Genomic DNA, 15,273 nt, shown 5'->3' on the forward strand with positions numbered 1-15,273 from the left:
ATATAAATACAAACACTCACCTTATAATTTTTTCAACGAAACAAGGTGTTGCAGAGATAATAACAAATTCAAAAAATTTTCCAGAGAAGTCTATTTGACCAGGTAATCCAAAATATTGTTAGATGACCTCCTATTGTTTGGCAGTAAGTTATTGTTACCAATCAATCTAAAGAAAAACTTTCAAATTCTTATTTTTAATCAATATATATGAAATGTTCCTTCACTGGTTGGTTTACCCTACATTATATATATATATATATATATATATATATATATATATATATATATATATATATATATATATATATATATATATATATATATATATATATATATATATATATATATATATATATATATATATATATATATATATATATATATATATATATATATATATATATATATATATATATATATATAAATATGCTAAAACTAATCGCAACTTTTACACGAAAATCGGCATGGCCCATCGGGGGCAGATTAAGTCTACATATGAACGAAAGACAGCGTTAGGTAGTTGAACTTTATTTTGCTCCCTGTTAGCGGTCATTGCTGTGCTCATGCAAATTATACTTATTTGGAAACATATCAGAACTGCATCGTTATCGGGTGAACCATCAGAGGGTTTCGTTGTTCTTACCTACATTTTCCGCAGATGTTAATAAGTTTCACTTAAAAGAATTCGTCTTGAAAGTCAATGTGACTCTTTCCTTTGAACAGATGTTCTCTCGTTTTCTGGATTCAAGGGTAAGAAGTTGAAAATTAAATTTAAAAAGAAAGCTGAATGCCTGATTTACTTAACAAAGAGTTAGAATCAAACAATTATACCACTAAAAATTTTTGTAAGTTATATCTTTAAAAAACATACTGAAAACATAAAGATTGAATGAAAAATCAAAAAGGAGTAAAGTATAAACTTTAGCGCTCATTTACTCAAATTAACTAAAGTGTCACTTAGCCGGTTCTTCCACTAAGCTCTTAAAATGAAGGTTGGAGTTATTTTTGAAGGATGTGAACTACGCTCAACTGCAGCAATGATAAGAGATTATATTTTTTTAAACATTTTTTTGCTGATAAAACTATTACGAATCGTCGCCTTACACTGATGTTTATGTCTTCTCAGTTGATGAGGACTCTGATGCCTTTTATTCGCCCCCAGATGAAGAGGAGGAAAATCAAACATTTTATTCAACTCAGCTAAACTCAGCTGAAACAGAGAAAGATCAAGCATTTTATTCGACCGAATTCAATCAAAAAATTGAAGAGTGTGCGAAAAAGAATTGTGGACCTGCTTGTTAGTAAGTTTTATTAGTTAAATTTTCCAAACATTTAATATCAACTCAACAGCAAATTCAAGAATTTTTTTCATTTAGAATTCGCAGATTTTTCTTCACTTATTTTAAATTTGTGGCACCGAATCTGCCATGACACCTAATTGCAACTAATCGGACAAACCACAAATGTGTTCAAATCCATTTGAAGAATTGCAAAAATTTTAATAAACTGTTTTTTTCTTTTTAATTAATTATATTAAGAAATGTTAGTGCTTCCTTGTTTAAATAGTAGTGGCCAAAAGTGTGGACATTTTTTGAAAGTTTCATGTTTTTCAACTTTGTGTGCTTGTAGAATATATTAATTTTCACTTAAATACAAACGTTTATATATCAAATTGAAGGTAATTTAATGTAGAATTTAATAACAAATACAGTAATACAATATCTGTATTATAAAAAAAGTTATGCAACTAATAGTAAGATCTATCTCAGATTTGCATTTTTTTAAAGTGATACTTACACAATCAATACTTAGTAGGATAACCTTTATTTTTTAAGACATCTTCACAGCGTCTTTTCATCGAGTGAACGAGTGTTTGGAGTATATATATATATATATATATATATATATATATATATATATATATATATATATATATATATATATATATATATATATATATATATATATATATATATATATATATATATATATATATATATATATATATATATATATATATATATATATATATATATATATATATATATATATATATATATATATATATATATAAATTCAAACAAAGATCTTACTCACAAAATTATTTTTATTCACTTTACAAAAAAATTATGCACTTTCTATTATTTGTATTACGCTACATAATTAGATCAATTCACTCGAAACTTGATAAGACCTCGATCGTATCAGGGATGCAAGCAATTATCATCACCATTAATTTTCTTGCCTCTCCAGCCAGCCAGTTTGTTCCACAAAAACTATAGATCACATCTAGTCAGATATTAGTACAAAATAATCCAAAAATTTACTTAGTAACAGTCCCCCCCCTCTCTTCGCTTGCAGTTTAAAAGATGGTTTCCACAGAAGCAAGCAAAACCAAGTCCTTCTAATTTGCTGTCATTTCGTAATCTAGAAAAATAAAAGAGAAAATATAAGCCACTCTCAGCATTTTGGTTGCTCCAATAGAGCCACTTTTTATCCCAAACCGTGACTCACTACCAATTAGTCAGGATGTACGCCAGAAAAGATATTTCAAAATCAAGCAAGTCACTGCCCAAGTCAAAATTTTTGATGGTTTTCCATTGATGGAATAACATAAGCTGGATGATAACCATCATGAACCATTAAATTTTTTTGATGGTAACCAACATAAGTAACCAACACCCTAACGTAGGAATTTGGACTGATTTATGATGGTCCAACATTAGAATAGCAACTTGTTTTGATTGTTTCTTCATGTTTAACCATCAGAAATATCCATCATAGTTTCTTAGAAACCAAATGTTGGAAAGATCATGAACCACCATCACCCCAATGTAAGATTTCGGACTGATTTTTGATGGGCCAACTTTACAAAAAATTGTTTTGATGGATATTCCTGCTGAACTAACAATAATTCTGACTAAAACATGTTGGAAATATATAGTTGGAACCATCATGGATTGTTGGTCCATGAGAATTAAACTTCTCTTGATGGTTAACAATCATAGTTTTAAAGTAACATTTTCCATCATGGAATGATGGAAGTTTGTTGGCATATAAAATCCGTGAACTCATACTGGAATATTTTGAATGATGGTGACCATCAAATGATGACGACCATCATGAATCGCATTTTAATCAGCATAAACCATCAAAATATTTTGATGGGTCCATCAAGAATTTTGACTTGGGTGTAGATTCATCTTCAGCTGAACTAACTGTAGTGAATTAGATAGTGAAAAAGTAATAAATAATTATGAATTTTAAAAAAAATTACATCGAATTTTCTCTGGAAAAAAGAGTTTTATAAATGTGTTCAAAAAGTTTTTAATTCGTTTCATTTGTTCTGAAGATATAACATGACACGCAAAAAGTGAAATTAACTTTTAATGACTAAAATAATCGACTGCTTATTTTGACTGAAGAATTTTTACTGAATATTACATATTCTGGATGCACCCCACCCTAGAAAAAAGTTAATCAGGTTGTTACCTTTTTTTCATTTATTTGTTTTGCTTACTGTGATTGACCACTGGAACAGTTTTAGAAGTTAATTATTTAAGTATTTTTTTCTCGTTATATACTTTTTCTGGGTAGCAGTCAAAAATGTAGCAGACTAAACATTCGAAAAATATTTTTTTTTAAATTAAATTATAGTAATTTCATTTTAAATTTATTTATTTTTATTTATTTTTTGGTAGATTCTTGGAGTTTGTAAATTATATAATTTCGTTTGTTTCCTTTTCAGCGAAGAATCCTACCAAGTAATTAAAGATGTTGATGATGTGCAAAACGAGGCAAGTTTGAGTTTTTATTACAAAATTTGATTTTATCTTAAACCAACTACTGCAGTGTTTTAAATAGTTTGATAAACATTAATGTAATAAAATGAGTAATTAGGTTTTTTTTTAAATTGCAGTAACTGTTGCTAGTTACAGTAATTGTTTTCCATATTAATTAGAACAGAATTACAAATGTAGGATTTTATAAAATAAAAATAATAATATTAGGAATTTTCTTTTTATACATTTTTCAAGGTGTACAGTCCTTAAAAAAAGGAATCACCCTGAATAACTTTCGTTCTAATGATCGGATTTTCACGAACTAAGTGTCAATCTTAATGGTTCCTGGGGGTGACCTCAAATATGCTAATTAATTAGTGCTAACTAATAATTAATTTACGAAATCGGACACAAAAACGTACTTTCTCTGAATAATTATATATATATATATATATATATATATATATATATATATATATATATATATATATATATATATATATATATATATATATATATATATATATATATATATATATATATATATATATATATATATATATATATGTATATATATATATATATATATATATATATATATATATATATATATATATATATATATATATATATATATATATATATATATATATATATATATATATATATATATATACATATTTGGATTTTTAACCTTCAAAATATAGGGGATAGCCACAATCTGGGAAAGTTTGGTCAGGAGAGCGACCCGAAGTTCGGATCCCTTATTGTTAATTTCACTTTTTGCGTTTTCAGTCATATTTTCAAAACTAATTAAGCAATTCAAAAAAAATTGCACCCACTTATAAAACTCATTTACCCTGAGATAATTTCGTATAAAAATAATTTTTAACTATTATTTATCATTTTCTATCATGTAGTTTAATTGGAGATGAAAAAAATTTGGATTCTGAGGTATGAATTTTTTTATACCATATTAATCTACGTATTTTTCTATTGAAAAATCTAAAGTTTCAACTTTTTTTAATTCAGTAGAAGCTGAGAAATTTAAAATTAATTATTTTTAAAAAAATAATTTGGTGACAATGAAGAAATATTTAAATTGGGCAATTAATACTAAAATGTGGTTAACTTACAAGGAACTTGACTTACGGGCGGGTAGCATAAAATTTCATTCATATTTTTTTCGCTAGTAACCAATTGCTAATCCTCTTTTTTTTATTTATTTTTTTTATTCTAAAATGCGATGATGTCTCTTTTTTAGTCGTCTAAAATTTAAGTGGTAATTTAGTAAAGAAATTTGAATAAAACATTTTATTCAACGAATGACGAGTTTTATAAAAGCACGCTTCTGATAGAATATGCTTATACATAAGAATTTTGCTTACATTTTTATGTGATTATATTTAATTTTTCAGCCTCTTTTTTCAATAATTGATGCAATTTCAATTATATACATACGTATGCATAGATTTAGAATAATATCTTCATCAATTTCTTCAATATACACTTTATGATTATTGATACGAATACGTAGTTCACATTTTTAAGCATCTTAAAATTTTTCAACATCTTATATATCGTCTTAATCTTAAAATAAATTTTTAATCACCTGCGCGTGTTTCGCGTAACTGTTTTACCAACTATTTAATTAAATTTTATCATTTTTAAAAATCATATTCTTTACGATATCACGCATATTAATTTTTCATTAATGTACTAATAATTTTTTTTAATACTTTAATTTAGGTTTTCATTTAAATTAAAATTCCCTTTTAAATTATTGTCAAGTTTTGATTAAAAGAAAACTTGCCTGGAATAAATCTTGTTAATAAATTAAAAACATTCTGCTGTTTGAATTTATTTGATGCAAAACAGCTGACTATTTACCAAGTATACTATTTTTTCGAAAAATAGAGATAAATTGTTGATTTTTTTTTCTAGTGACGTCAACATAGACTATCTAAAATAGTGTTGATGTTTTATGTGTTACTACAAATAGTATAAATACACCGAACAAAAAAAGTTATCGAATATGTAGCCAAAATTTTTAAGCGTGTTAAAATATCTCAGTTTTTTTAAATGTCGTCCTAACATCTTAATTGTGAAATAAAATTTTTAATTACCTGGCCGTTTGTGATTCATTGAACTATCCAACTAATTATTTCTTCATATTTTTTACTTTTTCTTTATGCTACCACCTAGATGCTACAACCTGATAATATACTAAACTATTTTGTTTCATTTTTATTGGTACTTAGAGGTTTTCTATAAATTGTTACTCGCTGTAAGAAATTGATAAGTTTTCGCTAAGAAACTGAATCAAAAAGATAAAAACTTCATTGATATAAATATTATTTGATGATAGTAAAAATAGACATGTTTTGAGAATCGAATAACTAAAGTCACAAGTCATTCACACCTGACGAGTCTTGAGAATGGGTGCTTACATTTGAACGCTTGAAACATGTCAACTTTTATTTCCCTCTTCATATATTTTGAAACTAGTGAAATTTTTTTCATCAATTTAACTGTTTTACAATTGGGTCTTGATCATTGCTTTGATAAGGATTTTACGCTCGTTAAAATAAGCATATGCATTTTAATATTTTAACAGGATTCATGTGATCTTTAAAAATGCAAGAGAGCCGTAAGCATCCATATTGTAACTATAAAAGTTATCTTTAACTTTAAAATTGAAATTTTGCGATCAGATATTTTGAGTTACAGAAATTGAATATTTTATCTTTTAAGTTTTTGTGCCTCCATTTCAGTATCTTAAGAATCTTACGAATTCAGTTTAAAAAGAGAGTATCATCATATCAAACATATTTATGAGAAAACAAAGAAATCATAGAAGCGGTATTTGGTAATGAATGAAGCTTATCGTAATTGAAGAGCATGTTGTGCGACAGTTTATGATGAATTTTCGAAAATAAGTTTTAAAATGTATCGAAATATCAGGATGCTATTTGCAAATCATCTTTATCCTTAGAAAGCCATGTAACCTAAATATCCGGCAGAATGAAGTGATATTTTAAACAATGACTCATACAATATGCAACATATTATTTCAATATGTTATTCTTAAACGTAGCATATTTCACTGTTTTTAAAATGCCACTTGACATTCAACAATTCCTTCGGTTATAGAAAAACGAAATATCGTAAATTATATAAAACCTTGTAAATGTGCATTAGAATTACTATATAATCTACATTTTATTTTTCAGGTACTTTTTTTCGTTTCCTCAAACTTTCTTGCCTAGAAGATTTGATTAAAACAGTAAAAGTGATTATCCCTAAAATTTTGTATTTAGTTATAAGAAATTATGCAAATTTGATTTCAATGTGAAATCCTAGTATAAATAAAGTAAAAGCAACATAAAAAACCCAAATAATGTCAGATTAAAAGTTCATGTATTCAAATTCTAGGAGCTTAGAAAATCATAAATAATTTATACATCTATTCAAATTTTCTTTTCAAAGGTGATAAAAAAAGAAAATAAATCCTTGCTTTTTGTACAGAAATCAGCTTAAAAGTTTTCTATTGCCTAGAAACTTCAAGATATTTTGTATTAACTATAATTAATTAAACCTCTTCAAGCAATCACAGAACATTATTTCAATTTTTTTTTACAATCAGAACTTGGCTTCGCAACGGTGTAAAATTAAGTATTCCTCATTTGAATTAGTTTATGCGTAATTTTAAAATATTCATTTGCGGAGCCAACTTCTGTTGGCTATCACCAAATCACCAAATATATAAATCTGCAACCCAATTTACGACCAGTTTTTTTTTTCGAAATTTTGTCTATCCTCCCCCAATTACAAGGTTCAGGATTCCAGATATTTAAAAAAATATCTATGTTTATTCAGAGAAAGCACGTTTTTGTGTCTAATTTCATAACTTAATTAATAGTTAGCACTAATTGATTAGCGTATTTAAGGTCACCCCCAGAAACCATTAAGATTGACACTTAGTTCGTGAAAATCCGATCATTAGAGCGAAAGTTATTTAGGGTAATATCTTTTTTTCTTTGCCGATTTTACAATCTTATTTGTTAGGAAGAGGATAATTTAAGTTTCAAAATCTGGTACAAAATTTTATTCCTTAAACTATATATATACATATATACGTACAAAGTATACATATACATATATATACGTACTCTCAAAATCCAAAGTCTGAGGGTTTGCTCTATGCACAGTTTAAGCTATTATATGATTTTTTTAAATTCTTTATTTTTGAATTCTATATATTAAGCAGTACACAGTTAAAATGTATGTTTCAACATCACATTCAGAAATAGCGGTTCTGCCTCGAACCTAAAAAAAGTTGCTGCAGTTTTAATAAGATATTGAACTGAACCATAATTCTACCCTAGTTGAATCATGATATTGTGTACTCACGTCAAAAAAAATACGACAATCTGGTTCAATTCAGCAAACAATTTGTATGATAATATAATTTAGCGCTTTCTAATGACATCGTAAGCATTGAGAATAGTTTACTGAGGTCAGAGTGAGTGTAGCAGAATAGTTTACAATGCTCAGAAGCATTAAACTCTTTTTATATTTATCCAAATTTTATTAATTTTTTCTGACTTTCAACTTTTTAATGGAATTTTTATTGATGGTAATTCATTTATATATTTTTTTTTTCAGGGCCAATGTAATAAACATTCGAAAGATAACAAGCAGAAGAACAACAAATCAAACTTAATGTAAGACAGATCAGAAATGTAATATTTAGTGTTTAAAATTAAGAAAATTGTCATGTTTTGGGAATTTTTCTAGGACCTGACTACAAAGGAAAGATTGAGTAGAGAGATTTTTTTCAGGAATATTTAATAGTTGTATTAAAAAGTTTTCTTATGGTCGGGTGGATATTCGCCAACTGGTACATTTTCTAACCATGACTTCATCACAAACTGCCGATATTTGATAACAGAATTTGATTCAGAATTGAGTCACTATGCTTACGTGACACTTTCATTCGAAGAATTTAAAAAACCACAGGATCTTAAAATGAATAATTTCCTAAAGAATAATTTCCCCGAATATATAAATAGTTTAAAACTATTAATAGCACTTAAAAACGTGAATAATGTCGTTGAAGACAAACTTATAAAAAATGATGATTTTTCTTTTTTCAATCTCCAACCAGAACATTCTTGAAATCCGCATTTTATTAATTCGGATGACGTAGTCATTGTTTATGATATATTACATCTTTTTATTATATACTAACTAAATACCAGCTTTTCGAAGTTGGTTAAAAAGGTTAATAATTAATATATCGTTGTTTATCAATCGCTGTTTGAAGCACAAAGTGAAAAACGATAGAAAGAACTTTTATGTAAAAAAATCGATCTCAGTTGATATATATGCATATTTAACCTAACTTTTTAAACTAACATTTATAATTAAATTTGATACTAATGCTGAATACACCTTCAGAATAACTAATTCAAGAAAAAACTTACTTCTTTCAAATAGCGTGATATTGGATTTTAAAAACGCGAAAAAAAATTTGCGATATCGAATTTTTAAAACGCGTAAATGCGAATAGAAATATTAAATTTTAAAAACGCGTGAATACGAATCACTGCATTGGGTTTTGAACTTGCGTGAATGTGGATTGTGATATTAGGTTTTAAAAACGTGTAAATATAAATCACGATATTGGACTTTTAAACCACGTGAGTATGACTTGCAATGTACGATTTTTAAATCGTGTGAATAAGAATCGCAATATTATGAGATTCCGGAGCAATTCCAAACAATTCAAAATAGCTTAAATCCGCCAAACCAAAAGAATCAAATTGGCGGAAGAATCACAAAATACGCAATTCTTCAAATAAGAATGTAAGTAAACGTCTCGTCAACGGTTTAAATTCGATTATAAGAAAAAATAAATTCGATTTAAAGAAAGCTTCAAAATTTTGTCGGATTATAAGTTTTTCATACGCGTACCAATCGTCTTGAAATACGCGGAATTTTACGATATTCGCGCAAAAATCGCATGCCCCACTTCTAGTTTTCAGACCCAGGAGAAAGATACGAGAAACCCGGAGTTTAGAGGTAGGGGAGTGTCGGGTACCCCCTCCTACTGTCAATTTCATATGTATAGAATATTTCTTCAAGCCAATGGGCCATCGGACATTAATTGTTATATTAAAAGAATATTATTTTCAAAGTTTCAAGTATTTATTGTTGTTGTTGTTGTTAATTTACGTCGCACTAGAGCTGCACAATGGGCTATTGGCGACGGTTTGGGAAACATCCCGGAGAATGATCCGAAGACATGCCATTACAATTTTGATCCTCTGCGGAGGGGATGGCACCCCCGCTTCGGTAGCCCGACGACCTGCGCGCGAAGTCGAGCACTTTACGGTAGCACAGTTTAACGAGGACCAATACCGCACACCCTCGTTCCCTACGCAGACTGATCTAAGTGGTCACCCACCCGCACACTGACCGCAGCCAGTGATGCTTGACTTCGGTGATCTGCTGGGAACCGTGTCTTAACGATCAATCCACTGCGGGGGACTTCAACTATTTATGCAGCTGGTAACATGGTGAACAATAGTTTTGAAAATATGTTGAATTCAGTAGTCATGAAATTAAGAAAAATTGGTTGAATGTTTCGATTAAACTTCATTTTAATATTAAAAAAATAATTTTTTCCATTTATGCAGCATTAAAGTATGTAGTCTTAAGTTTAATTTGCACAAAGAAAGAAGTTTATGTGTGAAAAATTGTTCGAGTAATTACAAATTTACAAAAAAATTGGATTTCGGGTAGCCCCGCTCACATGAATGTCGGGTATCGCCGCCCAATTTTATTTCGTCGATAAATGTACGGTTGCAAAAATTATTATTTTATTGCTTCAAATTTGAATGTTATATGCATTTTTAACAACAAATATTGTTGTTATTAAATGAGAGAATTCACTAAAAGTATATAAATATGTAATAAATAAAATAAATTTGTGATAAAAAGGATAAATGAGGTTTATTTATAGTGAATACATTGGTCATTTTTATTTACACCTGAAAAAAACAGTTAAAAAACATAATTTTTGTAACTGGGAGGGGCTACCCGACACATTTTCAAAAGAGCTGAAAAACATGCTTTTTTAAATTTCTATTTTTTTAAGTTAAACTATTCTTTTTTTTTTTTGGTTTATTCCTTTTGCATTATTTAATTAGATGATAAAACAATAGAAACATACAAAAATATTGATTATTACTCAATATTATACAGAAATATTAGCAATACTCCTTAAGTACGCAGGGCTACCCGACTCTCCACTACCTCCGGAATACAATCATCCCTGAACAATACGAAGTTTACGAAAAAAATTTCAACAGAAAAGCAACAATTGTGCATACGACTCATACCGACACAATTAATAAAGCTAAAATAAATTCTTTCGTGCTTATTGACCAAATTATTCTTAAGTGAGACAAGTTTTTAATAGTTCATCTAAATAATGGATACGGTATCATTTGTCATGTTTCTTGAGGAGAAACTCATTATAGCCAATACTTACCACAATCAGGAGTATTCTCCTTTCCTTTTTTCTTCTTCCTCTTGAATTTGAGGAAACATATCTTTTCACGCTATCCATATTATGACCGCACAATACAGTTTTGGTTTCATTTCAGTAGATACCAAATGAAGTAGTACCTATACTAGTATATTTGACACCTATTTAAAATGTACCAATTACCAAATTACTACAGCTGAATATTACCAAAATTAAGTATCATTGGCGAAAATAATGGTGTGGTGATATTTTTTACATTTCACCTAAAGGAATTAGTATCACCTTTCTATTACATTTTCTACGCAGTATACAGTTTATTTCTTTCAATTCAATAAGTACCTATTACAGAAATATATTAATTATTATTATGGTCAAAAATAGTATAACTATATCTTGTTTCCCCTAAACGAATTGGTAACATTTCTCCATGGATGATACTGCTTAGTGCACAGCTTCTTTTTAATTAGAACATATTATCAAAATTAATTAAGCATTGTTAGCGCCAATAATAATTTGGTGATTTTTTACCCCTAAATAAATAGTAATTACTCTTGATGCGTTAATTTTCATATTTAGTGCAACCTTTATTTTAATTGTAATTCGAGTTTATTTCCAAACTTAATTAATCATTATTGGCATCGTTAAAGTAAGAATTTTTTTTTCTAGTTTCCCTTTGAATAAGTACGTTTTTTCCATCAGTTTTGCCTTTTAGTATAAGGTTCTTTGTTTTGTTTCAAATATCGTTGATTTTAAATTATTTAGTATTATCTAAGCATGATTTAAAAGCATTATTATATTATTATAATAATTATTCAAACCAACAGTTTATGTTACTTAACAAATTTTTCAATTTATTACAATAGATTTATGATTTTAATTTATGATTAAATTATTTATGATTAAAATTAATTAATTTTTTATGATTAAAAGGAAGGAATTTTCAAATCGTTGTGTTATTTTACAAATCTAAGGTGTAAGGAAATTCTACTTTTTATTGGTATCCAAGAACTTTTTGGAGTCTTTAAACTTTGGAAATCTTTTTTGAGTCTACCTGCAATTTACAGTCGATGTGCTAAGAAGAATTACGCTAATGAAGAAAAAAAATGTTTATATCCTCATATGAAACTCATATTCATAAGAGTGTTAAGAATGTTGACATCATTTTCATTTATGACCCAATTATTTTTATTTTTTAGAAAGAAAGGATTTGAAGAATTATTTTTGCAAAGTTTTATGATTTCTTACAGAGAAATATTTGCTTTTACTTTATTATCAACTTTTACAGGGAATTTCTGCTTTACTTTTATTTCCTTAAAATATTAAGAGTCACGCTTTTTTAATGTTTTGCTACGCTTTCGTTTTCGGTTATTAAAAAAAATAAAAAAGCAGTTTTTTTTTTAAATCAAAAATGGTTTAAAAAAAATTTATAACCCAAAAACAACATTTCTTGACATGACATTTTTTACACATAATGTTAAATATTACATTTTTTAATCTAAAATTATTATAATTGTGAGTTTTCTTTTTGTAGTTAACATTAAAAGTGGTTTGCGTCCAAAATAACTTAATGTTTTCTAACCCATCGACCTCAATTTTTTTCTCATATTGTTTAACTTTATATTTTTTTTACAAAAAACTAATGAGTCTTTTTTTTCAGTCATAATATAACTGTGATTATTAATTTGAATGATATGCCGACTACAACATATTCTTATAGACCGAAATTTGAGGTAAATATTTTTATTGATAACACTAACTAATATTTTACTAATATATATATGAGGCGCATCCAGAAAGTAAGTTTCCTTAATTTATAAAAAAAAAGAACTCGCACTTTCAGGAACATATTTGTTAGCAACAAGTACAGCAATGTTTCAACTATTTTTCAACATAGTCACCACCAGAATTGAGAAACTTGTCGTAACGTGGGATCAACTTTTGTATCCCTCTGCCACCTGTGAATGGAACCAACGTGTAACAGACGTCTTCAGCTTTTCGTCGTTGCCAAAATGTTTACCGGAGGACAAGAATTTCTTGAGGTGCAAGAAAACATGAAAATCGCAGGGGGCAATATCAGGGCTGTAGGGTGAATGATCAAACAACTCCCAGTCAAATCCGTCAAAACAGCTGCTGTGTGTCGTGCCGTATGTGGACAAGCATTGTCATGGAGGAGCACAACACCTTCAGTAAACATTCCACGACTCTTGTTTTGAATGGCACGTCATAATTTCCACAATGTTTCACAGTAACGGTAGACGTCTGCCACACGTTGGTTCCATTCACAGGCAGCAGAGTACTACGACATAGGGATACAAAAGTTGATCCCACGATTCGACAAGTGTCTCAATTCTGGTGGTGACCATGTTGAAAAATAGCTGAAACATTATTCTACTTGCTGCCAATAAATATGTTCCTGAAAGTGTGAGATCTTTTTTTTAAAAAAATCGGGAAACTTACTTTCTGGGTGACCCTCGTATATATATATTTAATTTCTCTTAATTTCACTCATACTTTATATTGCGTTAAATTATGTAATAAACTTAATTGTGTACCAAAATAAACTCAAATTTTGTATAAAACTTACATTCTTAAAAATTATGTATAATAAAATATGAAACATACTAAAATGGTATGGAATAAAATTTTACCCTTTATTTCAAAATTTAAATTCTGGTGTCTTAAAATGCTGAGATATTTCTTAAAATGCTGAGTTATTATTTTCGATTACCATTGTGTTTAAAAAAAACTATAGCATTGCAAGGTTCAAAGCCAATATGGTCATTTGGTGCAAGAAAAAATTAAATTATCTGTCAAAAGATAAACAAAACCTTTTTCTCAGCAGATACGGATTTCTTGCTTCTAAACTTTAGGGGTTATCTTCCATCTGGGAAATATAGTCCCGATAGTGTCGTTATAGGAGCGGTTGATACTTTGCTGCTGAAATCTACTTTTAGGCAATTTCGCCACATCTCGAAAAATTTCCAGCAAATTGAAGCAGTTTTGCACAGATTTATGAAATTCATTTATCTATAGTTAATTCGACACAAGATTAATTTTAAATAATCATTTATTATTTTTTATTATTATATTCAATAACAGTAGAAGCATTTTTGTACTGTAAGATATAAAAGTATTTACATCAGTTTAAAGAAAGCAAATTTATACGGCAAAATACAAAATTTGAGCTAAATTAGTCAACTGGATCCAAAGAAATGAAATTTCAAAAAAATCGTCATTTTGAAATTCGTATTCTAAAGAACTATTCGATTAATTTCTCTCACATTTTGTATTGTATTAAATTTTGTACTAAACTTAATTATATACTAAAATAAACTCAAATTTCGTATAAAGCTTACATTATTTAAAATTATGTCTAATAAAATATAAAACTTACTAAAATGGTATAGAATGAAATTTTACCATTTATTTCAAAATATAAATTCTGGTGTCTTAAAATGATGAGTATTTATTTTTCTTTATTACTATTGTGTTTTAAAAAAACTATAAAATTCCAAACATAAAAGCCAATTCGGTCATTTGGTGTGAGAAAAAATTCTCTGTCAAAAGGTAAACACGTAAGTTTTAGACCAGTTCTACCTAAAAGACTCAGCGTATGAAAAGTATATATTTCTATGTATTTTTTAGAGTGTGGAGTTATGGAGTAACATAGGAGGCTACATAGGAATATGGCTTGGAATATCTTTAATCGCTTTGTGCGATTTTTTCGATACAGTGATTGGTATCCTTCTTCATCTTTGTCAGAAGCTTCATGTCAGAGCTAAAACATTTCTATTACGAATTTTTAAACGTTAAATTCTCATCGTATAAATAATTACAAACTGAATAATCTATACTGTATAAAAAAAATATATATATTAAATGAATGCTTGAATAGCTTTTGTGACAGTAAATAAAATTTGTTTCAGACTTTAG

At 27.9% G+C, this 15,273-nt stretch overlaps 1 protein-coding gene across 1 annotated transcript in view; it reads left to right on the plus strand.

The window, feature by feature from the left end:
- The window catches only part of LOC107438537 (uncharacterized), a 119,742-nt gene extending 104,469 nt beyond the window's left edge, over positions 1-15,273 (plus strand). Inside the window, exons 20-24 of the mRNA XM_087153486.1 lie at positions 1,127-1,301; positions 3,749-3,797; positions 8,451-8,509; positions 12,998-13,070; positions 14,986-15,273. Of these exons, the coding sequence (XP_087009612.1) occupies positions 1,127-1,301; positions 3,749-3,797; positions 8,451-8,509; positions 12,998-13,070; positions 14,986-15,153 (524 nt within the window). The 3' untranslated portion in view covers positions 15,154-15,273. The remainder of the gene's footprint in view (positions 1-1,126; positions 1,302-3,748; positions 3,798-8,450; positions 8,510-12,997; positions 13,071-14,985) is intronic.

This window comes from Parasteatoda tepidariorum, chromosome 10 (assembly GCF_982258835.1).
Source record: "Parasteatoda tepidariorum strain Cologne lab strain chromosome 10, Ptep-v5.0, whole genome shotgun sequence".
In the NCBI taxonomy this organism is placed as follows: domain Eukaryota; kingdom Metazoa; phylum Arthropoda; class Arachnida; order Araneae; family Theridiidae; genus Parasteatoda; species Parasteatoda tepidariorum.